This window comes from Echinops telfairi, unplaced genomic scaffold (genome assembly GCF_000313985.2).
Source record: "Echinops telfairi isolate 266 unplaced genomic scaffold, ASM31398v2 ScPeMD7_3533;HRSCAF=4204_0, whole genome shotgun sequence".
Lineage (NCBI taxonomy): Eukaryota > Metazoa > Chordata > Mammalia > Afrosoricida > Tenrecidae > Echinops > Echinops telfairi.
In genome coordinates this window covers 39,218,564-39,245,429 of record NW_022107431.1, presented here as the reverse complement: position 1 = coordinate 39,245,429, position 26,866 = coordinate 39,218,564, and the positions used below count along the sequence as shown (strand labels likewise).

The window sequence follows — 26,866 nt, the reverse complement described above, 5'->3', positions numbered from 1 at the left end:
GATGTCTCCCTTTACCCACTTTTCTGTTATCTGCCCCCCAGGATTAAGGCATATCTTACTAAAGCAAGGAGGGCATTAAAAGAGTAAGTCTATGGCAATTTCTGGTCACCATTCACTCAGCACCCTCCAAGCACAAGATCCGAACCAAAAGGCTGACTACCAGTTCTATACCCTTGGTAGAGCAGCCATCTGCTTCTTTTCCCATGATGAAGTTTCAGCCTTCTGAAGGGGTAATTTAAATGTAACACACACCCCACTTTCCCACAACTACTAGTCTTCTGTCTAAAGCCTGGTAGCTATGAGGTTGGCCGTGCATTTCTCATAATCACCCCAGTCTGGTCATTGTCAGGAGTCCTGGTGTCATAATGGGTACTCTTTGAGCTGTGAACTTCATGGTCAGCAGTTCAAAACTACCAGGTGTCTCACGGGAGAAAAATGGAGCATTCTACTCCTGCAGAGATTTACAGTCTCGGAAACCGACAGGGGCAGTTCTACTCTGTCCGAAATGTCGCTATGAGTTGGCACTGACTTGATGACGGCGAGTTTGGTTCTTGATTTTGATCCTTGTCAGGATCTTTGTTGTCAGTCAATTAAAGGCTCACTGCTATTGAGTCAATTCAGGGTAGAACGGCTTCTTTGGGTTTTCAAGACTGTAACACTTTAGAGGAGTAGAAAGCTTCATTTTTCTCCTGTGATGCAGCGAGTGCTTTTGAACTGCTCACCCTGAGGTTAGCAGCCCAACATGTAACCATTATGCCACCAGAGCTCCTTTCAGTCAATTCGCTCATTCAAATTAGACATTGTGTGTGTGTGACTAGTTTTATCTCTGCCCACTAAAGTAAAAGAGAGACTCCTCAAATCAAGTTCACTGCCAGTGAGTCCATTCTGACTCACAGAAACCCTACAGGACAGAGTACAACTGCCCCTCTAGCTTCTGAGTAAGTCTTTATGGGAGCAGAAGGCCTCATCAATCTCCTTCAGAGTGGCTGGTGGCTTTGAACTGTTGATCTTGAAGTTAGCAGCCCAACATATAACCCACTGTGACACCAGGGACTGTTCTATAGTGCTAAAAATCAGATTCAAGGTGGCTTCTTCCATGTTAATGCCTTCCCTGGTATCAGTAATATTAACTCACAGAACTACTTGATTTAGCTAATGATTAAGCATCTTAATCATATGGGTCTTGTTCAGAATTAGGCATTACCAGCTTGTTGTTGCTGTTAGGCGCCATCAATGGGTTCCGACCCATAGCAACCCAATGCACACGACCATCCCTACTATTGTTCCTAGGCCCGAGTCCAGGGATGCAGCCGCTGTGTCAACCCACCTCCTTGAGGGCCTTCCTCTGTTTCGCTGCCTCTTCACTCTACCAAACAAGATGTCCTTCTCCAGGGATTGGCCGCTCCTGACAATACATCCAAAGCATGTAAGATGAAGTCTTGCTACCTTTGCCTCTAAGGACCACTGTGGCCATACTTCTTCCAAGACAGATTTGTTTGTCCTTTGGCAGCCCATGGTACTTCCAATATTCTTCTTCAGCACCACGATTCAAACACATCACTTCTTCCGACTTCCTTATTCAATGTCCAACTTTCACATGTACATGATGCAACGGAAAAGTACCATGGCTTGGATCAGGTGTACCTTAGTCATTAAAGTACCATTCCTGTTTTTCAACCTCTAACGAGATCTTGTGCAGCAGATGGACCCAATGCAGCACAGCGTTTGAGCTCTTGACTGATGCTTCCAGGAGCATTGATAGTGGGCCCAAACAAGACAGAATCCTTGACAACTTCAACCTTTTCTCAATTTATCATGATGTTACCTATTGGTTCAGTGGTCAGGATTTTGGTCTTTTTTACTAACCTAAAGTAAAGGTTACTTTACTGAGTCGTAATCCATATTGTGGGCTGCAATTCTTGATCTTCCTCAGCAAATGATTGAATGAGTCCTCCTCACTTTCAACAAGCAAGGTTGTGTCATCTGTATATCGAAGGTTATTAACAAGCCTTTCTCCAATCCTGATGCCACATTCTTCTTCATATAATCCAGCTTTGCTGATGATTTACACAGCACGCAGATGGAACAAGAGTGGTGAGAGGCTACAACCCTGTTGCACATCTTTCCCGGTTCTAAACCATGCAGCATTCCCTTGTTCTATTGATCTGCTTCTTGATCCTGGTACAAGTTCCGTGTGAGCACAGTGAAGTGTTCTGGAATTCACATTCTTCTCCAGTTTTTCCGGAGTTTAGCATGGCCCACCCACACAGTAGAATGCCCTTCCACACTCAATGAAACACGAGTAAATCTCTAGGCAAAAACAAAACACAAATGTGTTGCTCTTGGGTCAATTCTGCCTCATGGTGACTCCAGGTGTCCCAGAGTTGAACTGCTCCGTGGGTTCCTCTGGGTTGTAACTGTCATGAATGGCAAGCCTTTCTTCCATGGGGATCTGAGGCGGGTGTGAACCACCAACCTTTAGGTTAATCTCGCTGCCACCAAGTCAATTCCCGACACAGCGACCCTATAGGATAGGGTGCTTTTCTGAGAGTGTGACTCTTTATGGGAATAGACAGCCTGGTCTTTCTCCTGAGGAGTGGGTGGTGGTTTTGAAGTGTTGACCTTATGGTTAGCAGCCCAATGAGTAACTACTTTAGGTTAGTAACTTGGTCCAAGACATTCACACCTCCTTCATAGGGACCTATTTGCCAGGGAGTGGGGCAGTAATAAAGCCTCTCCTCCATCTACATATGTGCCTCCCGGGGCCTCCTGAGCCACTTGGCACTCACCCAGAATGCTGTCATTGTGAATCAGAGAGTCGTTCTCCTCCCTCTGGCTGATTTTAAATAGAAGTTTGCAGACATTAAGAAGGTTCCTTTTACTCACTTTAAGCTGCAGAGAAAGAAAAAACACATTTCCGCTGCAGAGGGAAATCAAGGCATGCAATATATATTAAAAAACACTAACAACTATTTTAAGAATGCAGCAAGCATATTTTTAGAATGTTAAGTAGAAGTTCTAAAGAAGTCAACTTTCAAAAGTTCAGGTCAAGAATTTGCCAACTTAGAGGATATCACTCAAAAAGGACCGGTTAGAGACTGTAAGTTCTCTGGACAGTTACGGACAGTTTAAGAATAACAACCACGATGCCTGTCTTACTTCACACACTGTCCGATGAGCATCTTTCAGAGAGAACGTGAGGAAGAAAGGGGGTGATAGTGTCGAGACCTTTACATAAATGACTAATCCCTTAAAGACACACAAGGGAAAGAAGAGGGAGACTAGAATTTTAGATGAAATGAATTTGGAAAAGATGCCGTGTGTGTGAGTGCACATGCAAGCAAGAAAGCCAAGAAGGGGGCAGTTCCAACCTCTTTTGGTGTAAAAGAAACCACAAAGGTAATACTGCTCCACCAGATCATATAAACATTTATTTCAAAAGGTTATTTCTAGAATAACCTTGATATAATCACAAATAACAATCACAATTGAGAGATACCTTGTACATCAATCACACCAGCAAATTAAGCATGGGGCAGGGAGGCTGTGAACTTTGTTAAAGCACTGTATAGCTGACTAATGGAATCAAATATTCTAAATCAGATGCATATTTATCTGATAAGAAAAACACAAACTACCCTAAGTGCTAATACCAGGGACTAACAAACTGTAGGACACCGATGCTATTCACCACTAAGCAGTCACAAAATTCCTGACGGTGAACACCATGAATAGAGGGACAACACTCATCTCCTGCTAAGGGAACATACTCTGGGCTCCCACGGCAACCAGGTTAGGTGTGTCCGGAGAAATGAGGTCATCGGAGCAAGTCGGTATCCTGGTGTGACAAGGACGGCATTATAGGTGTTTTTCATCATTAAAAGCTGTTTTTAAAACGGATCTTTAATAGATACTTCTTTTTAGGTCTCTGGTTAGTAAACAAACAAGAATCTGGCAGACCTATTTTTTTATGTTGTTTGAAGCCTACATTTCCAGCAGGCTCCTATTGCAGGCACTGTGCTGGTCACAGGAGGAGCCACCAGGATGGCCAGCCCCATCTCTGCTGGAGCAAGGAGGGGAGCACTGCCCACAGAGCAGCTTGGGTGGGGGCAGCTCCTGCAGTGGAAACTTTGACATTGGTTGTCTTGGAGCAAGCCTGTGCGTTACGTCAAAGACCAAACCCCCTGCCGTCGTCGAGCTGATTCGGGCTCGTAGCGAACCTCTTGGACAGGGTAGAAAAGCCCCTGTGGGTTTCCAGGCTGTAAATCTTTACAGGAGCCAAAAGCCTCATCTTTCTTCAGGAGAATGGCTAGCTGGTGGTTTCAAACTGCTGACCTTGTGGTTAGCAGTCCAAAGTGTAACCCACTATGCCCACAGGGCCTCCTGCCCCGTGCATTAAGTGTTTGTTGTCATTCTCATTTTGCAGCTGTGGGTACAGTCTGCACCTCCAAGAAGTCATATAAAGTCATATAAGCCAGCTTGGCATGCAGAAATGCTGGGGGGGACGACTCGGGAGCTGGCCGTACTGAGTCAGTGTGCATTTGCACAAGGGCCCGGGTCATGGGACTGAACTTTAAAGTTAGCAGAGCACTGTTGCTAGTGGTAGAATAGAGTCCTTCTGTTCTCAGGAAGAAGAAAGGAAATCGGAACTTTCCTAAGTTTTAATGATAGGCGTTTAAAAGACATTATTGGGGGTGGGGGGGGGGGGAGGAAATAAGCTGACCTACTAGATATTTAAAACCTCAAAATCAGTGGAAATATGTCTTGCTGTGAGCCCTTTGAGGCCCAAACCATAATATAGTACTCTTTAGTGTGGTGCATGTATTAGCTGCTTGATAGAACCTGCCAAATAAATAAATGAATGCATGAAACTAACCTAACTCTTAACATTTTTAGTGGAAGGGGGAAAAGGACAACAACAAAAATACCTGGTGTCAGAGATTTCATTGAAAAGGAGAAGAAAAAACAGCACCACCGCACTGTCCATGCATGCCACAGGCCGGAAGGAGCCGAGATCCATCATTAGGACTTTGCGCCATGGGCAGATAACAAATACCAAGCATTGCAGGCGAAGATAGACGGCTTGACATACAGTTGCTCTTTCTCGCATCATTCTCCACTCTCTTTCCCCGTTTTATTTTCCGCTCTCAACACTCATTACTCACTCCCTGCCATCGAGTCGATTCCGACTCAAGGTGACCCTGAAGAGCATGGTAGTGGGCGTCTGAGGCTGTAAGTCTTTATGAGAGTAGACAAACCTCGTGTTTCTCCTGAGGAGTGGCTGGGGGTTTCAAACTGCAGACCCTGTGGTTAACACTGAAACACCTGACCCGCCGTGACACCACCAGGGAGCGCTATTGGGTAGGTGTTGAACTGCTAACCGCAAGGTCTGCGGTTCAAGCCCACCAACCGCTCCAAGGGAGAAAGCTGAGGCTGTGTGCTCCTGTGAGATTTCATTGCCAGCTGCAGGAATCCTCACGAGGGTCACTACAGGTGGGAATCGGCTCGATGACAATGAGTGTTTTCAGCTCGGCACCCACTAGCCCTCTCTACCAATGTGACTCTTCACCTCTTTATAGCATGTGGCCCTGCTGCAACCGGCCAACACAGGCGGAGGTTCGGCCCATTTTATTCACCTCGCAAGGCAAACATCCAGCCTCAAGCCTCAAGGCTCTTGTCATACGGTAGTTTCTTCATATGCTACAAACAATAATCTAGTCTTCTTAGTCTCCTTAAACTCCAGAGCCCTGGTGATCCCGTGGTTATGCATAGGGCTGTGATACGCAGGGTTGGCAGTTCAAATACGCAGGGTTGGCAGCTCTGAGGGAGAAAGACTGGGCTTTCTACTCCCATAACCAGTTACGGTCTCGGAAACCCACAGGAGGTCTCTATGATTCAGCACAGACTCGATGGCAGTGAGTCTACTTATAGCAAGCACTCTGGCAACTTAAAGAAAAGGTTTCAAATCACCCATGATGTTAACACCATGCTTAATCACTGTTGACGTGTGTATATTTCTTTTCTGATTTTTGGCCCCTTTTGTGCAAGGGGTTGTTACCCTGCTCCTGAATATAACTGCATTCATGCTGTATATATGTCTGTATTCTTGGGGGTGGGGCTGGCGGGGAGGAGAGACCTTAATGTAGGCTAACATGACATGTTTTTGTAAAATTTATCAATAAAAAGATTAAAGTTGAAATTGCGGCCTGGCAAATCCTCATCAAATCAAAGAAGGCATCATCCAGAGCTAACATCACGCTCACAGAAACGTTGAAGCCAGAAGCCATCGTACACGTCTGAGTTATAATATTAAACTGGAAGAGGAAATATTGGCAGAGAGAACTTACAACTTGAGTTTTTGCTAATTTTTTATTCTTCAGCAGTTGTTGTTGTTTTCCTTCTTTGTAACATGGTCATTTTGAAATTCACCTGGAGCCCCATCGGCAAGCCTATACTAAAGACCACTGTTCCTGGGCCAGGACGAGAGCTTGGGGCAGTAGGTGGGAAGTTGGGCTTGAAGCCCCTGCTGGCCCCTTCTGACCCAGAGGTCCCAGAGTGCGTCAGAGAGGAGGGCTGCCCCTGTCTGCACTCTGGGGTCCGCCCTGGCCCCCGACTCAGCAGGGCCTTCGGCGCCAGGCCGAGGGCTTCAATTCATCGTCTGCTTTTAGCTCAGAACGCGTTCACCGCCTGGGAGATCGCTTAGCCTTTTGCCCTAAAATCGTTAGTTGTGCCATAGATATAACTAAAATTTGAATGACACCCTCATAACCAAGATGAAGATTTTCTTCGCAAAACCTTAACAAGTTTATGGCATTCTTCTCCCACAAAACGATTTTTAGAAAATTTTGGAGGCTTGGTATGTTCAGAGCAAAAGCTCTTCAGGCTCAGATGGAAAGGGAAAATTAAGCTCTGGGCAGCCCCCAGCCTGAATTTTCCCCAGGGCAATCGTACCCCAGGCGGTTGGGGTTGGGGTGGGGGGGACACGCGCTTCCGGCCAAGATGGTGCCCTAACCCCAGGGCGCAGTACCCTTCGGTTCCTGCTTGCTCTCTGTCCTTCACTTGAAAGCCTCCCTGTGGTCGATGCGTCTGTATTGAATGAAAGCTAACGGGTCAAATCCCATCAGCAGTGGAGGAAATGAAACGCCACTGGAAGCCCTGCTTCAAAAAATAACAATAAAAAGGTTCCCTTCTGAGGCATTTAATACAATGTTTAAACAAATAGAGAGTGAGGCTACATTTAGGTTTAGGGCGGTAGGTAAATAAGCAGGCAGCCTCACGAAAACAGCAGCACATTCCGTACAAGAGACTCAGCCGCAGCACGTGGCCAACCTCACCTTCGTGGGGCCCTGGAGATGACGAATGACAAGGATTGCGGGCCGTGGACACGAAAGCAGTTACTTTGGGGAAACCAGGTAAACAGCGCTTCCTCCTCCGTCTGGTGAAGCGGCCCTGAGAATGCTCTCTAAGAAGGGTCTGATCTTCTGGCTCCCAGCTGCTTGTGGCCCTGACAGCAAAGGGTTCCCCTCAAACGGTGACATCATTTTGCAGGAGACCAAGTTTCGACAGACTTGTCTGTTGGTGTCTGGCTTTTCCGGGGAGCCTTCTGCATCCACTGAGGTGTGGGTCTTCCCAGGACCGTGGGCTGCGGCTTCTGTTTCACCCTGGTCCCTGAATGAAGGACCAGGCTGGCCGGCTGGCCGGTGTGTCAAAATGATCTGACGCTCTTCATTACATCTTGTGACAGAATCAAGCCCCCCCGCAGAAGCCACAGCTGCAAATTACCTGATCCTGACCTCCACTCACTCACTCCAGCAGCAGCTTTGAATGCCTGTGCCTATTGTTAAGGTTGGAGGGTGGGGGGACCCGAGTCCCAGTCCAAATGCGAGGATTCATTTGAATGTTCTCTAGGGACTCAGATCCCTAGAAAGTACTTTCCGGTCAATTTCGGGAATGCTACATTATTGCCTCCTTTTTCCCCCCTAAGATTCCAAACAAAGGCACTAACTTTTTTAACCTCTGCATACAATTTACGAATGAAGCATTCGACAAAGCTTTTATGGGCTAGAATCTACTAAACTGTAGGCAAGAAAAAGAAACACTTACTGCTAGAATAATCTTTGCGAGTTTAAGGCTGAGCAAGTCCGAACCAACATCAACTAGTTGGTAGAGGGTCCTCAGGAGAAGGGTTCTTCTCTTAAATCGGCTCCCAAGCATGCGCCCTTCCGCCAAGGCGAGGTGAAGCTGGGTGCACGCGGCACAGGCCGCCTCCACGTTCTCTGCTGGCAGGGGAGCAAAGAGAGAGTGAGTCAGTCTTCAGGGTCAGGAGGAGGTGAAACAGGCACAGCGCGAGTACAAGCGCCGTCACCTCTCATTCCATCAGGGTCCCGTTCCTGAGCTGTGGTTTGTTCCCCCTCTTCACGTTGTTTTCGCATCACTAGAGTTTCTCTTTCCTCTTCCAGCTATCTAAGGCTGCTCTTCACTTCTCGGGTCCACCTCCTACCACGCTGGCTGATTTACTGGCAAGTCAGCTCACTTACAGTGGCACAGTCTTTCCAGGAGGGCGCTGAAGAATGGACGTGCCACCTCTCTCAGCTCCCGCCCTTCACTCCAGATGGCCTCCCTCCCTGTCCAGGCTTGGGGGGTGGGGGGGCGGAATGCCACTAGGCGCCCAGCCTCCAGCCCTTTGCAATATGGTCCCACTGGCCCTTAATCTTCTCCGTACCTATGCTCCTACTGAGCCGGGCCCTCTGGGTCCTGTTCCTGTTCTAGCTCCGGAAAAGACGCACTGCTCCACAGGCAGCGCCTCTGACAGGGCACTGAACGAATGCTACTTTGTATCATTATTGTGCACATTCATGTATCTCCGTATTCACGTTATCATGTATTCATCTATCATGTATTCATGTTCACTTTCATGCTGCATGGTATGTCTGAGGCCCTCAAAGAGATGCCACTCTAACTCAATGGCAAGTGTGACCGGCCTAGTTTTGCGTCAACAGACGTGATACGATAAGGACACTTGACATCATTTCGCGACAGGGAGGAAGGCTCTCAACAAGACGGGCTGACACAGTGGCCGCAAGAAGAGGCTCAAACGGAAGAAGGGTTCTGAGGGTGGCGCAGGGCGGGTCGTCATGGGTCGTAATCCACTCAACGGCCCCTAACAATAACCACTGCCGCCGAAGGCAAGACAGATTCCGTTTCCGACCTATCTCTTGGTGACTGTTTTCTTTTTCATTTGTCCAACGTCCGAGTCCAGAGCGCTCAGGCAGTGCAAAACTCTCCAAATGTCACCAGATGCCCCCTCTTGGGGATGGCTGTTAGAGAGCGTCGCTTGGAGCTGTCCAGGCATAGAGCGTGCTCATCTGCTCATCGGAGTTCTGATGACCGTCGTCTTGGGAGTGGCAGCCACACTCACAGGCACCCGGGGAATACCGTCTGTCAGGGAGCGGGAAGGGAGCTCTAAGACTCTGAGACATAAGTTATTCAGCTGGGGGGAAAAACGGCCTCTGATAGATCCCGTCACAAAATGTCAAAGTAGGAAACCAATCTTAAATAAATACCATAATGTGCTCTCAAAAACCTGCATGGAGGAAGTGTGCTCCTGCCGAAGGAAGTGACTCAGGCCATTTTTAGCTCTTTTCAACAATAACATCTCAGAAAAAATGTTGAACCTCAATAGCTAAGTAACCTTCAGCGCCTTCAGTTATGCCCTGAAATAAATGAATTGATGGGAAATGACTTAGGCTGGCTTTCAAAAAAGGGGGGAAACCTGAATGCCATTGTAAGAAATCCCTAGGTGTTGTCGTTCTGTTCTCCTGTGACTGGCGGTTTCTTCGTAAACCCAAGTCCCGGCTGTGGATGGCCCTCAAGGTATCTGTTCAACACGTCCACAAACTCAGCGGTAGCCGTTTGGCTTAAAGGGGAAATAATTCAAGGGTGGCACAAGATTTAAACTACTGATCAACTGAATTATTTCTACCAAGTGGATTGTTCTAAATGCCACACGCCCTTCACGGAGAGCTCGAATCTAAGCGTTACAGAGATTTTCAAGAGGCTGATGGCGAGTGGCAGCTTTACAGTGGAGACACCTTCGCCAAGTGGCCAGAGGTAACAGCAGTGGTGCCGGGGGAGGACACAGGTGCCGAACTTGGAGCTGATCGTGAGGAAGGAGCACAAGATTCCAAACTGTCGGGCACTGAGTAAAACAACTGGCTGGTGTTCCTCACACATGTGTCCGATCACGAGAAAGGACGAAGAATGGCAACTTGGGAGCCATTCTGTTCCCCTGGAGGAAGTTACTGGGACAATCAGCCAAACTGGAAGAGGGTTTGTATAGCAGCCAAAAATCAAACTCACTGCCAGCGAGCCAATGCCGACTCATAACGACCCTTTAGGACAGAGCAGAACTGCACTGTGGGCTTCTAAGACTGTAACTCTGTACGGAAGCAGGAAGCCGCATCTTTCTCCCGGTGTGTATGGTACTAGTGTATCAGTTAAAATGGCCAGATGGGCAAGAGAACTCTTGATTACTATTTTTTATTCAGGCCACAGTCCTTAGGAGTATGGGGCATCATGTCTGCAACTTGTTCTCAAGCAACACAAAACAGGCCAACACAAGGTGTGTGTGTGTGTGTGTGTGACGCCGAGGGGGCTGGAGAAAAGCAGAGAGGAAAAGACTCCTATTTGGGGGATCTGGATGAAGAGCACACATGAGGGGGCACCTGCGTGAGGCGGAAGCCTGTCTGTCTGTAGTTCAGACAGACATGTTCCACTAAAGCTAGCGGGGCAGCGGAGGGCTGAGACCGCACCCTGTCAAAGCCAGATAACAGGTGAGCCCCGGGAGAACAAGGCAGTCCCGCCGAGTTCCGGCCCCCAGGGCCACTGTGCTACTTGGCGTGCCGTTCTTGCCACGTTTCTGTAAGTTTGACACCATGCCAAGATAAAAAGGAAAGGAAAAAAGAATCACATGGAGGGGCTCAGGTGGCAGCTCCTGAAGTGGCCATGTGCTGTCCCGCAGCGTGTTCGTGGGGACAGCTGCCACGCTCCTGTGCCTAGTATAATCTTCTAACAAACCCTAACTGCTGCTCAAGTGTCCTGCTAGCAGGGTCCATGGTGACAGACCCCCAGGGCCCTCTTTTCAACCAACCTCCATGCTTAAAGATCTCTTTCCTCCAAGACCACTCTCTGGCCTACTGACCCATTCTCCCATTGAATGCCCTCTTACCTACACTGCCCATTCTCCCTAGTTTTCTCAATCAGCCCAGAGTTACCTGGTCCATTAATACGAAAGCCAGAACCAGTGACTAGAGGGGAAGTCACCCGTCCCCACTCCTAGGACCTGCGAGCTCTAGCGCACTGAGGGGATGGTGGAGGCTTGCCCACCCCTCATGCCTAACCCACAGAGATGATTTCGCCCACAGGCATAGGCTGATGACCAGAAACCCTGTCCAGGGCCCTGCCATTTGACCCTTTGAAGAAGTTGGTCTCTGGCACAACTTCCCTGTTGGGTTGCTGGGGCAACCCGTGGCTACCGTGGTTCACTCATCCAGGGACTTTCCAAGCAGTAGTCCCCATGGTGGGCCTACTGTGTGCTGTGTGCCAGACACTGAGTGTCAGCCCTGAGGTTACAGCCCAGTTGGCTTCAAGGTACCTGCTTCCGTTTCAGCAAGAGAATTCAAGAAGATACAGGATGGCGGGGGTGAGGTGAGGTAGGTGGTAGGGAAGTCCACTCCTCTGCAAAGCTCTCTGTCCACTCCCTTTGGAGGTGGGCCTGCCCAGCTGGGCCACTCCAGGCTGCAGAGCATACTGGGCTACACACCAGGCCAGGTCCTGCCCTTGGGAACCCATCCCTGACACATGTGCTCCCCCTCAGGCAGCCAGGGACGCACAGACATTTGGATGCAGGGACCCACGGACACATCAGTCACAGGGGCCAGGCTAAGAAGCTCAGGCACAGCCACACTGTCAGAGGCCTGAAATCTGTTTCCTCTTTCAATTTCTTGCATGAACAAGAGAGTCCACTAGACTTTCTCAGGTAGGAGAGGTGGCCATTCGTCATTTACAAAGGGGTTTTTAAAAATTAAACCGTCTTGGTAAAACTTTTAAAATATAATTTCACTCTCTAGTACCCAATGACTACATGCAATATTTCGTAAAACACACCTATTGGCAGAGAAAAAAAAGATGCTGTTGCCATTGAGTGGCTCCCAACTCCCGGATGGAGACCCCTGTGTGCCAGGGTAGAACTGTGCGCCCTAGGGTTTTCCATTGCATGCATCTTGCAGAAGTAGACCACCAGGCCTTTCTTCCGAGGTGCCTGCCTCTGGGTAGTTTAGAACGACCAGCCTCTCGGTTGGTGGCCGAGTGCTCAGGCAATTGAAGGCCCCAGGACTCCACATGGACACATCGGCGAGTGAAAGACCGGGAGGGACATTTCATCTGTTGTTGAAAATGTCCACAGGGGTGACGGGAGTCACAGTGTACTAACGACAGCGGGCAGCGGTGAGCGTGGGAATCACTACAGATGTTTTCCATTAAGGCAAAAAACGGATACTTTTTTTTACCCTCTTTTAATTTATGCAAAATTGGCATGATCCTTGTATTCCAAAAGACTTCGTCCACTTCCTTTTCCGTGTCCTTTTCCCGCGGGTCGGCAATTGAGGCTGCCAAAGAAACTCAAGAGCAGAGGGACAGCCATGAGAAACAGCAGTTGCTAGACATCATTACTATTCATCTCTAAAATCAACAGACGCTGGGAAGACCCCAACCCCCTCCTCCCCCAAGGGAGAGCCGTGGTCTCCTCATCCAAGAATCCCAAATGAACCTCAGGTGAGACGTGCAAAGACACCACAACTTTCACATACAGCCTGGACACTTCACCAAGTGTGAGGTTTGGTACGTCATGGGGAAATTGTGATTGGTGAGGCATATGCTTCTGCTTTTTCCTCCCTTGAACTTTATCCTAGGGTGCTCGGACATACAGATGACCAGTGAGGTGTGCAGACCAAGGGCTGGTGCTAGCGCACATTCATGTGACATCAAACGCTGTCGTAAAAGGAAGGCCCAGAGGGAGAGCGGGAATGTCATTGTGGGCTCCGTCTTCTTGCTGGCGGTGGCAGATCACCCAAGAAGCAGGGCAAGCATGGGCTTACTGGTGCTTGCTCACTAATTCGTAGGGGGCCGTCTCACATGTCTTCCCAACATCAAAGGTTCTACTACAGGGTCGGGCTGGCAGATGTCTTTCCCAGGCTCACGGCACCTTCCTATAGAATGAAAGCCGCTTTTCAAAGCAACCATCCCGACAGGAGTGAGAGTCGTTTCACGTGTTTTTCCACTACACCAGGATGCTCGCTTTGGGCTTGTAAATAAGCTGTGCTTACCTTTCCGAGTGGGGGACCCACCCCTGGTGATTGGTGTTGCTGTTGCAGGTCGTCAGTCGGTTCTGACTCAGAGGGACCCCGTGTGACGGTATGGGACTGACACACGGGGTTCCGTGGGCTGCCATCTCTCTACAGCAGTGGATCAGCTGGTCTTTCTGCCACAGAGCCCCACAGTAGGTTTCAGCAGCCCACATCCTGGGTAGTTAGTCGAGCAGTCATGTAACTGTGTCCTTAACCACTGCTCCCTACGTCAGGGCTCTTAACTCAAACCACTGCGCTGGGGGCCATTCCGACTCACAGTGACCCTGCAGGTCTCCGAGGCTGTTAATCTTGATGAGCGGAGGGCCACAGCTTCCTCCTACTGAGCAGCTAGCTGGTGAGTTTGAACCACTAGCCTTCTGGTTAGCAGCCGATGGCTTGAACCACTGCACCAGAGGGCTCCCCTACCAGGGCTCTGAAACTGGAGCCTAGTCACTCCGTGTGGTGTCCTGGGGAAGTGCAGGCTTGGGGCTGACAAGTCTCAGGTGGAATCCCAGCTCCACCATTGATTCATTCTAACTGGAAAAAAAAGGGCAAGCTTTTCTGTATCTTCCCCAACTCCTAGTGTACTTGTATCACCCCTAGAGAGGGGAAAAAAATACACAAACCATAACAACTGTATGTGCTTAAGTCTTATCCGTACTCATATCCTTTGCCACTGCTAAAATGACATTCTCTGCAACTGAGAATCCAAGAAAGTCTCTTGTCCACGATCTGTGTAGATAGGAGAGAAATGGCAGGTACTACATGTGCCTAATGGGCCAGACCAGGGGTTGGCAAATGGCGGCCCTCGAGACATAGGCGGCTCTTTCAGTGCATACACATGACTCAGAAGTAAAACTGAAAATGTCTAACGGGTATTATTCAGATAATGGTGATTCCATTTGTTTGTAAACCTCTATTCCTGGCTCTCAAATAATTTTTACATTGTTGTGAGGGACGAGATTGGCTCTTCTGCCTCAAAAGTTTGCCGACCCCTGGTCAGGAATGCAGAAGAGTTGGTTTAACCTTTAGCAAGGAAAGCCCCCCCACGGGCCCTTCCAAGCCACTCACTGAGAAGTGTTCTCACTGCCCTCTGATGGCCTCCCCAGAAGAAGCAGGGAGGTTCTTCCCCTGATGCGAACCGGGTGTGTCACTCAGTTGCAGCAAGTCTAGACTTGTCCTGCCTGCCACCAACACAGGGCCATGAACACCAGGCACTCCAGGCTGCACAGACAGACAGACAGACAGAATGGTGTTCCCAGCACAGCGGCCACGAGGCAGCTCTGTGCTGTCAAGAGACTTAATTTTTGAGCATCGGATCATCGATCTGTCCCTCAGGTCCACACCACGACAAGCGCACAATCCCTTATTCAAAATCTTGGGGCCAGATGGGTCATGGGATTCCGAATTCTCTGGGTTTTCGAAAGGGTCAAACGGTACCCAAAACAAAACAAAACAAACCCCACTCACTGCCATCAAGTCGATGCCGACTCAGACCAACCCTGCCGGACAGGGTAGGACTGCCCCAGTGAGTGTCCAGGACTGTAATTCTTTACCAGAGTAAAGAGCTCAGGCTTTCTCTCAGAGCTACTGGTGGCTTCGAACTGCCAACCATGCAGCTCGCGGCCCAACCCGTAACCACTCTGCCACCAGGGCTCCTTCATATGGTACATACACAACTCACTACATACTGAGCCGGCAGGGCCTTCTGGGGCAGCCCCCTGCGGCAAACACGGACATTATCAAGACTGTAATTGGCCTGCCCTCAGTGCCGGCCAGGCGAGTCGCTACCAGATGGGCTTGGAAAGTCTCTGGGACTTCAGGGCTTTGGGATCTGTGAGTGAAAGACTACACTCAAACCACCTCCAATGTTTGGATCACGACTTTTTCCAGGTCTGCTTTAACTTCGGTAAATCCCAGTTAGGGATTCTGACAGCAGACCGGAGTACTAAAGCAGTCTAAAGAAAGAGTCCGTTGCTCCTATTCCCAGGTAACAAACATACTCAAAGTCTAAAGTACGGGAATACACTGAACATGTGCTGATGCAAGTGAAAGGCAGGGGCGTGGTGGTGAAGAAAACAGAACAAAAACGATAATCCAGAATGATCATTTAACCAACCCAATCATCCAATATTGATGACGATGCTCTTCAAACAGACTAGAAATACAGAGAGACGTCAAGCCCCGTCAGCTGAAAGCAGTACCTTCGATGCAATACATGCCTTAAGATGAAGGTGCTCTGCAAAACCATGGCTACCAAGTGGTGTTTCAAAACCATCAACGTATGAAATGTGTTCACTCTAGGAAGAACTGAATGAGTAGGGCGAGTCAGGATTGCAGAAGTTTGTTGAACCTTTAGCAAGAAAAGCGCCCCACGGGCCTTTCCAAATCCTCCCCAGGCTGCTGTCATCTCAGAAGAGAACCTAGCCCCACACTGGGGTGCAAAGGTCTGCTTCTCACTCTCTCCCCGGCACCCCCTGGAACACAGTTGTGTCTGGCCCCTGCCTGCTCTCACCTCCACCCTCCTGCACCTCTGTTCTCAACAGAAATGCCATTTTAGACACTAGTCCCAAAGTCCAAAAGGGCAGCCTTAACGATGCTCTGCTAGAAACCGAAACACAGACTCATGTGATGGTTTCTTTAAACTCCACCAACAGAGATGGATAAAGCTTGCCTTCGTCCTGGGCAAATGGCCTGATACGTTAGAAAGCAATTTCATCGAGCTGCACCATTAGCTAAAGATAAATAAAGAAATGGTTCAACAGGAAATTGGGTACGACGAGCAACAAGTTCAGCATGTTTTGTTGGACAGATTGGGCTGTTTCGGTGGTTATCATTGTTAACCACAACTTTGAATTCTGAGCCCAAACACGTACCACCGTGCTGATTGGCTGCCGTTTTTAGCATGCAGATGTACAGCCCCCAGCAACAGTGCTGACCCAGAGACTTTCCCTGTGAGCTGCAGGAATTCCCAGCAACCCTACCAAACATTCTTTTTGATAAGAGATCCATTCGGAAGATAATGAAGTATATATGCTGTGTTACTTAATTTTAGTCTGGCTTCATACAACCTCTCCTCCCCAACCCTCTTCTTTGTATGTCAGAAATAGTTCAAGCTTACAAAAAGGTATGAAAGAAAAAATACTTGGGGCAATTCTTCATGTTTTGCCCGCTTTCCAGCCCCCATCTTTGTTTCCAAGAATAAGACATGACAGACCAAGTATGCTTCCCCATGATCCACTCCCCTTCTCCCTCTCTCTCCAGGGGGGCCAGCATTCTAACCTGGGCACTTATTGCCACCATACTTGACATGTTTAGGGCACAGCTTTGTATCCATGAACAACAGTATGCCCTGGTGCTTGCCACTCCTTTTCCCACTTGCTGTCCTGTCTGTACTTGCTTCACTCTGATCATAAAGAAACCCGAGTTCATTTTCTAGCTGCTCTCTGCCACTGTGAGGAGCCCTGCTGGGCTGCTTACCTCAAGGTCAGTAGTTCAAACCCACCAGCTGTTCTGCACGAAAAAGAAGGGGCTGTTGGCACTGTGCAGGTGGTGAGCTTTGGAAAACTACAGTCCTGCCCTGTCCTGCAGCGCTGCTGTGAGTCAGTCGCAGGGATGGCAGTGAGTCGGTGGGTGGGTACAGTCTACCGCGCGCGAATACAGGTGGTATCCATTTCAGCCTGGGGTTCATAGATGCATATTTTCTCAAGTTAACAACTTAAAGTCCACAAGGGCTATCTTCAAGACGCTGAGTTGGACAAATATCCAAATGCTTTTAGCAAGGTTTCTGTGGGGCATAAAGACTGCCACCTGTAGACACGGACGAGCCGGAGCTCGGTAGTGGGAGAATGAGTTCTGGAAACGAATGTTGATCTATGACCCGGGAGCCCTAGGGGTGCTGGGGTTAGGCAGTGGGATGCCAACCAAAGGCTGGTGTCTGCTCCCGGGAAGACTGAGGCTCTAAGGACTGTGAAGACAGCCCCCTCCTCTCTTAACAACACCAAGCAGACTTGATGGCTGTGGGCTGTGTCGGGGTCCTGGAGTTTTCACGCAGCGGGTCAACATCAGACATCTTCACTGGTGACGTTTTGCCTACGGCCGCAGACGCTGTCAGGGAAGGGGACTTGGGGACCTCTAAGAAGGGGAGCCTCACCTGCTGTGGTTTCCGGTTGGCTCAGGTCTGCGCGGCTGGGGCAGGAGGAGGCCCGGGCGCGCCTCCTCCCTTGGTCCCTGGGAGAGAGAGGGCAGACATGGGACTCAGCCCAAGCACCAAAGTGCAGCTCCCTCGGTGCGTGTCGCCAGGTGGCTGCCCAGTTTCTGGAGAATTCATCAAGCATTGTTTATAAAGTGGGATACCATGCTCTGCGTTCCTTTTTGATCAAAGCAAGTCAGATGTGTCTTAACAATACCAACGATGGCTACCAGATCCAACACCAACAACAGAAACAAAGCTCGAACCTTTACACTGAAAACTAAAAGAAAGGATTAAGGCTCTACACCACAAGAGGTCACTATTACAATAAGAACACCGCTGTACTGCAAGAACAGAAGCCCCACGCGTGGGAGCTGGGAGAAGCTGGACTTCCTCCCTGCAGACAAGGCCACAGGCGTCCCAAACTGGCCAGATGTGCCCAAGGTCACACATCAGGGTCAGATCTGGGAAGCCAGGTCTCCGGGCAATTTCCAATCCACTTTGCTGTTCACCACTACATCATAGAGTAGTGAATCCACACAGTGTTCAATAAAGAAAATAAGTAGAAGGACCTTTCTCTGGGAACCTTGGGGGCATAGTGAGGTCAGCCGTTCAAAACCACCAGCCGCTCCACTAGAGAAAGATGAGGCTTTCTAATCTCTTAAAGATTTCCAGTCTCTGAAACCCACAGAGGCGTTCTACCCTGTCCCACAAGGTTGCCATGAGTCGGAACCAATTTCCCCACAGTAAGGTTTTTGTTTTCTTTTGTTTCTTTGAAGATGTTGTATCCTTGGAAACTTTTCAAAGATTAACAAAACCAAAGTCATAGCAGGTGGTCCCTAGATGGCATATACTTTGTGTTCCAAATAAAAGTTTCAGTTGGTCAATAGTCGGAGGTCATGCTTTGATTACTTCAAAGGAGCCCTGGTGGCATAACCGTTACAAGTTGGGCTGTGATCTGCAAGGTCAACGGTTCAAATCAGCAGCCAGCTTCATAGGAGAAGCTCAAAACCAAGCTCGATGCCACTGAGTCATAGCTGACTCATAGTGACCCCTGTGGGTTTCTAAGACTGTAACTGTTTATGGGCATAGAAAGTCCCCGTCACAGCCCAACGCATAGCCACCATGCCACCAGGGCCCACAGGACAAAGACTTGCAGTCTTAGAAACTCCCGGGGGCAGTTCTACCCTGTGCCTACAGGGTCGGTATGAATTGGCAGTGACGTGATGGCAGTGAGTTCAGGTTCTGGCTTAGTGTCGGGCCATCTGTGTAGGACCCAACTCTTCTTTAGAGGAAGCTGACACTGAAGAGTGTGCACTTTCAGATTTATGTCCAAAGTAAAAACATGGAGGGAATTAAGAAGGCAAGTTGTAGGGAAAAAGAGCCCTTTGTGCTGTTAAATATAATAACAGCTCCGGAAACTGGAGAAGGCTGGTGTGTGTGGCCAATGCCACCCGGGGACACTGGGACTCGTCTGTGGCTCCTGCTTCCTTGGCCTCGGGCCTTTATCATTGCAGGACTAACTCCCCAAAATACCACCTTCCCCCATAAACGTGTCCTTTCTGTGGCTCTCGGGTTAACATTTTCTTTCATCATGAAGTAAGGCCACTCTTCTCAAATGTCTCCCTTGGACTCGGAAATGGTTGCTGTATGCTTGTAGGTCGTGAGGGCATAGGATGAGGGGGCATGCCCTCCCTAGTCATTCCAAGAGGAACATGGGCATGAGACCCTTTTGCCAGGAGTTGAGTTTCAAATGGAAGGGGTCTCAAAGAAAAATGAAAAGAAAATTAACTGTACGAGAAGGTGAAATAACAAGAGTTCAGTTTTTGGTGTGAGGGTGTGAGGACACAGAAGTTCCTGCATTTATGAGGAACGTCTGGGAACAATGGAGCAAGGGAGACCTTCCTTTCCAGACACACACACTTGTCCTGAACAATTACTGAAACCAAACAAGGTCATTTCGATGGACAGCCTTCTATCTGAAGTTGCTGATCTACCCTACCCGAGGTCATGGCCATGGCCAGCCAAAAGGTTCCTCCCTAAACTCCACATTTGCACACCCCCACTTATAGGAGGGGGGAGGGGGAAGATCCTTCCTCTTATCGCAGGAGTGGTTCCAAAGAGCTTGTGGGAAAGTTCCACTATCATTTCATTCCATTCCTCCCCTCCCCACTAGACCTTTGGGAAGCCCTTCACATACAAAAGTTCCGTAGTGCTGGGCCCAGCCTGTTGTGAGGAAGAGCATGCTCTCTATCACAGTGTAGTGGGTGAGTGCATGCAAGCTCTGAACCCAAACGACCTGTCCCCAATCCTGGGCTCAACCCTTGAGCAGCTATGTGACCTTGAGCAGCTTCACCTCTTGGACTTGGGTTTTCATCTTAAAAAGGGGTGATCCCCTTGCTTAGGCCAGTGACAACTGAAGAGTATAAGACGCGGTCAATAACATTTTTTTTTATCTGATCTATTAAGCACGTGTCTCAGCAGTCCAACGCTGGATGCTATTGGGATAAAGAATGCATATACAATGTGCTCCTCAAGAAGTTGAAAGCCTACTTTGAGGAAACAGAAGCCTTTTTAAATGAAAAATTTTAATGTAATGTAAAATTAAGAGAGATGCAAAATTCAGCAGGATACAAGACTAACTACAGGGATGCTGAGAAGGAAGTGGTCAGTGAGCGTGAGAAGGGGACCACCCGCACGACCTTGAAAGAGGAGAGAGTTGGACCAGCAAATAGCAAAACTGCTCTCGGCTGGGCAGCAGCGTAAGGATAGGTAAACAAGGGGCATGAGGAGCCGGATGCTCAGGGTCAGGGATTACCTGGGCTGGCAGGACAGGAATAGAAGGCTGATTCTGGGAACCACCGCCTAAGACCTTGAATTGGACCGGTGGACCTAACTTGGTGGATCAGAAGACACGGTCATAGGTTCGTATCCTAGGATAAGATGAGATTTGGGGCTGTGCAGTAACAAAAACATAGAAGGGATTTGGAGACAGGTAACAAGTGCTAATCATTTGGGAGTGACAGGGGGTCTGGGGAAGAAGAAACAAATTCAGATCAATGCAAATGTGATAGGATGCGAAGGCTGGTTTGAGGCAGAGGAAAGAACAGTGTAGACCTGGAGCAACTGGAGAGAAGGCTGTTCACCCACAGAAATGGGGCGCGTAGGGAGGAGACCAGTTAGAGGGGCAAAGCAATCCTGGGTTTTACCATGTTGTCCAAATACCAGAGACTCAGGACCAAGCTTTATGAGATACTCACAGGTAAAATCATCATTCTTACGATTTCAATTCCATGGTGCTATCCTTAGAAGATTCCTGGTGGCTCAGGGTGCTACGTATTGGGCCAGTAACCACAAGGTCAGAGGTTCAAACCCATGAACTGCTCTCTAGGAGAAAATTGTGGCTGTCTGCTCCTGTAAACATTCGCCGTCTCCGAAACCCTCAAGAGCAACTCAACCCTCTTGCATGGCACTGCTAGGAGTAGAATTGACACGCCGGCCATGGGTTTGACTTTGGTGCTATTATTTACTTGTTGTCTGGCCCCTGGGTAAGTGTTCTTAAACTTAAGCTTATTGTGAGGATTAAGTGGTACAACGTGTATATAACATTCTCTCTCTTCTTTCAGCCAAGCTCCACTGGCATCGCAATGATTTTCCTTGTTCCACATCGTCCTCTCAATCAGGCCCGACCCTCTGGCAGCTCCCTGTCAATGTACTGCTACAACACTTGATGGTTAATCTGCAGAAAAGTTGTACTTCCATGTGATATCGATGCTATTGTTCTATAATTTGAGCATTCTGTCGGGTCTCCTGTTTCTTTGGAATGGGTACAAATATGGATCTCTCGCAGTCAGCTGGGCAGGTTGTTTTCCAGATTTCCTGGCATAAGACGAGTGAGTGTCACCAGCACTTCAGCAGTTTGTTGAAACATTTCAAGTGGTAGTCTATCAATTCCTGGAGCCTTGTTTTTGGCTGATGCTTTCGGTGCAGCTTGGACTTCTTCATTCAATACCATTGGTTCTTGCTCATCTGCTACCTCCTGAAGTGGTGGGATGTCGACTAGATCTTTTGGTACAGTGACTGTGTGTATTCTTTCTATCTTCTTTTGATGCTTCCTGCATCGTTCAATATTTTGCCCATAAAATCTTTCAATATTGCAACTTGTGGCTTGAATTTTTTTCTTGAGCTCTTCCAGTTATTACTGGTTATTACTCAAGCCTATTTGCATAAACTTGCTTCGATGCTGCTTTGTGGCTAACTGTGTCTCCCTTAACTCAGAGTAAGAGCTCCCTGGTGTCATTTCTCTTAGCAACTGAAGTGCCACAGTTTCAACACATCCCACGTGACAAGTCCCGTAATGTCTCCCTCTTGCAGCTAAGAGTACTTTAGCACAGCATACAGGTGCCACGGAAGCCCTTTTCTTCAGCATGTGCCTGTGGCAGCTACCAAGTGGAATTTCGTGTCCGATTCCATTCTCAGCTTTCCACCCCTCACGTCCTCGTCCCGTGCTCCAGCTCCCATGGGACCATCTCCCTGACTGGTCTCGTGGTCTTCCACATGGCTGCAAGGGTGAATCACTGTGCTGCTAAAATCTCTCTCAGCGTTCCCACCCCATTTGAGCAAGAGTAAACCCACCTTCCCGAACATGGCATCAAAAGCCATCCAGCAGGTGCCCCTAACTTCCTCTTCTGGCTGCACTGCTCAGCACATAGCCTCGGGGCCCTCGGCTCCAGCTACCCAGGGCCGCCTGCCATCAGCTAAGAACAGCATGCCCAGTCCCTCTGAAAACTAGCCTTCAAGAAGCGTTCATAGCCCATGCCCTCTAGGAACCCTTCCCTGGCCCTCAGGTCAGAAGTGGGTGTTCTGACTTCTGACCTTCAGGTGACTTTCTCCTGTTCTCATTCTATCTATCCAGTGTTAGCCTGTGTTAGACAAGGCTCTCTAGACAAACAAAACCAGGACACTGATGGTTATAGATGATACAGATATACACAGCACAAAGGAATATAACAGCTAATTCATTAGTCCACACAGCAGTACCGAGGGCTCAGTTCAACTCACTTCTGTGGAACAGTTAATATACTGGAAGTCCTTCAACTCATGAGAGCTGCTGGCTCCAAGGTCAAGGAAGCAGACAGCTGAGTCTTCCCTGGGGCAATGCAGTCAACAAACAGCAGGGCGGGGCCACCAACAGTCAGCAGCTCAGGAGCTTAGCAAAGCAGGCCTGGATGGTATATTGAACTCACGCAATGCAAGACGATAGGATCCACCAGCCTCAAGCTCAAGCAATGTACACACCAGCAGTGTGGGGAAGCAGGTCTAGAAGGAACCTCAAGCTCTAGCGACATGATTCATGGGTTGGCAGTCTCACAGGTAATGTAGCTCACAAGTTGAGGCAGAGAATTAGCTAAAGCAGCCACATGCTGGTCCAATCACCCGAAAGCGAGAGAGAGGGACGGGCCTTGCCAAGCCATTTAGCTCTTTGCCCTCCAATCAAACTGCCACCTGATTAACCCCACATGTTCCTATTGGCCAAGTTGGCACAATAAACCTACCTATCACATAGCCCAAATCTTTGAACAGTGTTTCTCAGACTTTTGTGTGCCATGGAATCACCAGGAGACTTGTTAATATACAGATGCTTAGTTAGTGGGTCTGGGCTAGGGCCTCACAGCCTGCATTTCTAGCATGCTCCCAAGCTGCAAAAAAACAAACGCATCATGTCCCTTCTGACTCAAAGCAATGCTACAGGGCAGAGTAGAACCGCTCCTGTTGGTTTCCAAGACAGTAACTCTTAGGACAGTAGAAAGCTGCATCTTTCTCCCACAGAGCAGCTGGTGGTTTCGAACTGCTAACCACAAGGTAACCGTTGCAGAAAGGCCTGATGTGTATGTGCACCCCTTGTGGACAAGGACCATCTCTGTATCTGCCCCAACCCCACTAGAACAGCTTCACCAAAATCGGGGGCCTCTGTCAACCCATTCTGAACAATGTCTGTCTTTTCCAGGTGAAAATAATTTTTCAGTCATAATATCCTTCATTTCTTAAAACAACAGTGACTTCAATACTTTTGAAAAAAGGATTCATTTATTAATTTTTTTAAAGGGGAGGCAATGCAAGAAAAGTACAAAGAAGATTTCTAGAAATTACCCAGGATTCCCCCCCACACACCCATAAACAAACATAATTAATATACGGTGATAATTTTTCCAGACAAATTTTTGCAAATACACCAGTTGAAAAGGTAGAAGAAAGAATGAATAGGAGCGAGGACAGGCAAATGGATACATGTAAATGGGATGATATCAGACATTATTTTAATGTTAAATATTAAATACTAAAAGTCCTCAAATATAATAGGAGCAGAAATGAAACTGAAGCAGAGGTGAAACTGGAAGGAATTGTAGAGCTTCGGGTGAACGAGTCTTCCCAAGAGATAATGGTTTCTAAAAGATCTCTCTACAGTTAGGGAAGAAATAATGAGAAGCATTAGGATGTTACTTTGTAACTATGTACGTCAAGTTCAGACTGCAGTACTGACACTCTGTTCCCTATCATGTAAGTGATCCGTCCTGTACGTTCTCCCCAGCATTGGTTTCTGTTCTTTCTATGACCATAGAAATTGTCAAGGTTTCTGTTCTAGCTCCCCGTTTTCTGAGTTAAGCTTTAATTTAAACAACGAGCAAAGTTAATACTCACCACACCAAGCCTTTTACAACAGCTTTTTCATGTCTGACTTTTGATTTTGGTCTCATTGCCTGGAATTTGCTATTTAGGAGTTTTCTTGAAAATGCATGGGTGCTGAACTCCTCCAGTGGATTCGTATTCAAAAAGGCCCATCTGTTACCTTTTAACTGAAGGACAACTTGGCTGGCAATAAAATTCCTGGGTCATTTCTTCTTAGACCTTCAAAGGTACCACGAAGGCATTTTCTTCTGGCACTGTGAGCAGGGCTCAACAGAGCCAGAGACTGGCCCTTCTTCCCCTCCTTTCATGTGACTTGCTTGTTTGCCTGGATGGTCCGAGGGCGCTTCCTTCCATGTCTCCATCTGATCGCCATTTAGGAACTGAATGTGTACAGTGGGTTGTGGTCTAGTGCTGAGCACTGTTGGAAATGCCTTCATGTGCTACTCTCTATCAAATGTTGTTGGGATACAATGTATGCCCCTGCGCTTCAGGCTGTATTTATTTCAAAAAGTGGTCTTTTATTATGTTTTAATTATTTTTTCTTGCTCCATTAATTCTGTTCACTTCTAATTTTTAGTGGATTGTGGTAAAACTTAAGTGAATTAACATATGAAAATCACCTAAAAGGATGCTTGGCACTTACCCTGCTTGACATATGCTAATACTAAAGCAGGGTGTGGTGAAATTAGAGGGTTCTCTCCTTCAGAAATACAAGGCTCATGTCTTCTGAGAATCTCTGTAGTCATTCTTATAGCATTATTCTTATTCATTTCTGCCCCTATAATTTCCTCCTGTCAAGAGTTAGTCTCAAGAACCTGCAGGGGCATTTTTATTCTGTCAGGACAGACTCATGGTGAGTTTGGTTTGTTTTGGCAGTGAGTTTGGTATACACCTTACAATCTCTGGTGGTGTATTAGGCTACTATATTGCACTGCTAACCACAAGGTCAATGGTTCAAAGCCACCAGTCCCTTAGCAGGAGAAAAATGAGGCTGTCTCCTCCCATAAAGATCTAATGTCTCATAAACCCAAAAGGAGAATTCTACTCTGTTCTATAGGGTTGCTATGAATTTAAATCTACTTCAGTGGGTTTGGGATTTTTGGTGTCTGTTTTTGGGTATACACCTGTCTAATGTAAGAGGCCCACCTTTAATGAAGCGTGCTTCCTGCTGAAGGCCTGAGGAGGTATGTGCCCACCCTAATTACCCCTAATTACCAGCTCTCATCCGCTGAACTCTTTGGGTTGCAATGGTTCCAAGTGACAAAACCTAATGAAAGTAGCACAAGCTGTTGCTGACTGAAAAAGGAAAACAAAACAAAAAGGCGGAAAGGCAGAAAGGGAAGAAGGAAATTGAAATGAAAGGGGAACACACTGGCACCCTCAACAGAGCCATCCCTAATGTGGATGGAGTGGCTTCGTGCACAGGTGAACGTAGGAGTTTAATGTCCACTGAACTCGGTCGTTAGCTTCATTCTTTGGCTCAGCCAGTTTATACCTCACTTCCTCTCAGAGTCTCTAACTACATAGCAGCGAGTGGCTGCTGCCAGCTCCAAGACCACCTCCTCTCGTCACAGCTTAGGAACTTGGAGAAAAGGCATTTTCCAACAGGCTCTGACAGTGGTCCTAGGGAGGAACCAATGGACTGGCTCAGCTCATGAGCCCTTCTCTGGAGCAGTTAATGTGACCGGTAGGTTGTCGAAGTCTAACTAGCCAGCTCTGGGCATGCTCAGCCCTTCCCCAAACTTGGGTTGGGAAAGACTGACTGGCACAATGAGAGAAGACTTGTTCTCTGAAGGAATGTATGATAAACAGATTAAAAAAAATCAAGCCCATATGACGGATTTGGTTCGTGTGTTGTGGTCTGGGATTGTATCCAATTTTCTGCTCCATTGATGGGACTTATTTCTCTAGTTTTCGCTCTTTGTTGCTTTCATTGGGTTTCTGCAGCATAGTGTGCGTTGCCATCTTTAACCTGAAGCCCTCTTTTCTTGTTCCAACAATACTAACTTCACACAGCCCTTAGGAATTTATGAACGTGCTTTCAGCCTTGCTGGTCAGGACAGGGCCTACGGTGACTAGGGTCTTGGGAGAAGGGGATGGAGGCTGAGGGAGACAGTTGGCCCCATTCTTCAGACTGGGAAACTGAGCCCATGAAAGAGTTCAGAGATCTGTCGAAGGCCATGAAGTCAGATCAAACAGCTGAGAGAATTAAACCAAAGCCCGTGGATTCCAGCCCCAGGAAGAGTTCTTAGCTCTTGGAAACAAGGCCCTGTTCTGGGACTTGGCTCTTCCAGGCTGCCGTCTCTCCTGAGGACCAGCCACGCTCCAATCCTGGCAATCAGAACACCGTTTGCAGAAAACCCAGCAGAGGTTTTAAAACACGTATCTAACGGGGCTCATTGGATTGAACCACTGAGTGGATGGATGGAGATAAACGCATGCATTTTACATGGTGGCCTTAGGATTTCCCACCCAGTGGTCACAAGAAAGACAAGATCATGGAGTGTGTCGAGGAGCTGACCAACCAAGCCTCAAGAGCTTCAGCGAAGATCGTTTGCAAGGATACTTTGCTTCATAAATCCTT

General features: G+C 48.1%; 1 protein-coding gene across 1 annotated transcript in view; it reads right to left on the bottom strand.

Moving 5' to 3' along the window:
- The window catches only part of ARMC2 (armadillo repeat containing 2), a 108,367-nt gene that overhangs the window by 58,728 nt on the left and 22,773 nt on the right, over window positions 1–26,866 (bottom strand). Inside the window, exons 7-10 of the mRNA XM_045294601.1 lie at window positions 17,557–17,633; window positions 12,567–12,665; window positions 8,104–8,279; window positions 2,790–2,892 (exon numbers count right to left, since the gene is read on the bottom strand). Of these exons, the coding sequence (XP_045150536.1) occupies window positions 2,790–2,892; window positions 8,104–8,279; window positions 12,567–12,665; window positions 17,557–17,633 (455 nt within the window). The remainder of the gene's footprint in view (window positions 1–2,789; window positions 2,893–8,103; window positions 8,280–12,566; window positions 12,666–17,556; window positions 17,634–26,866) is intronic.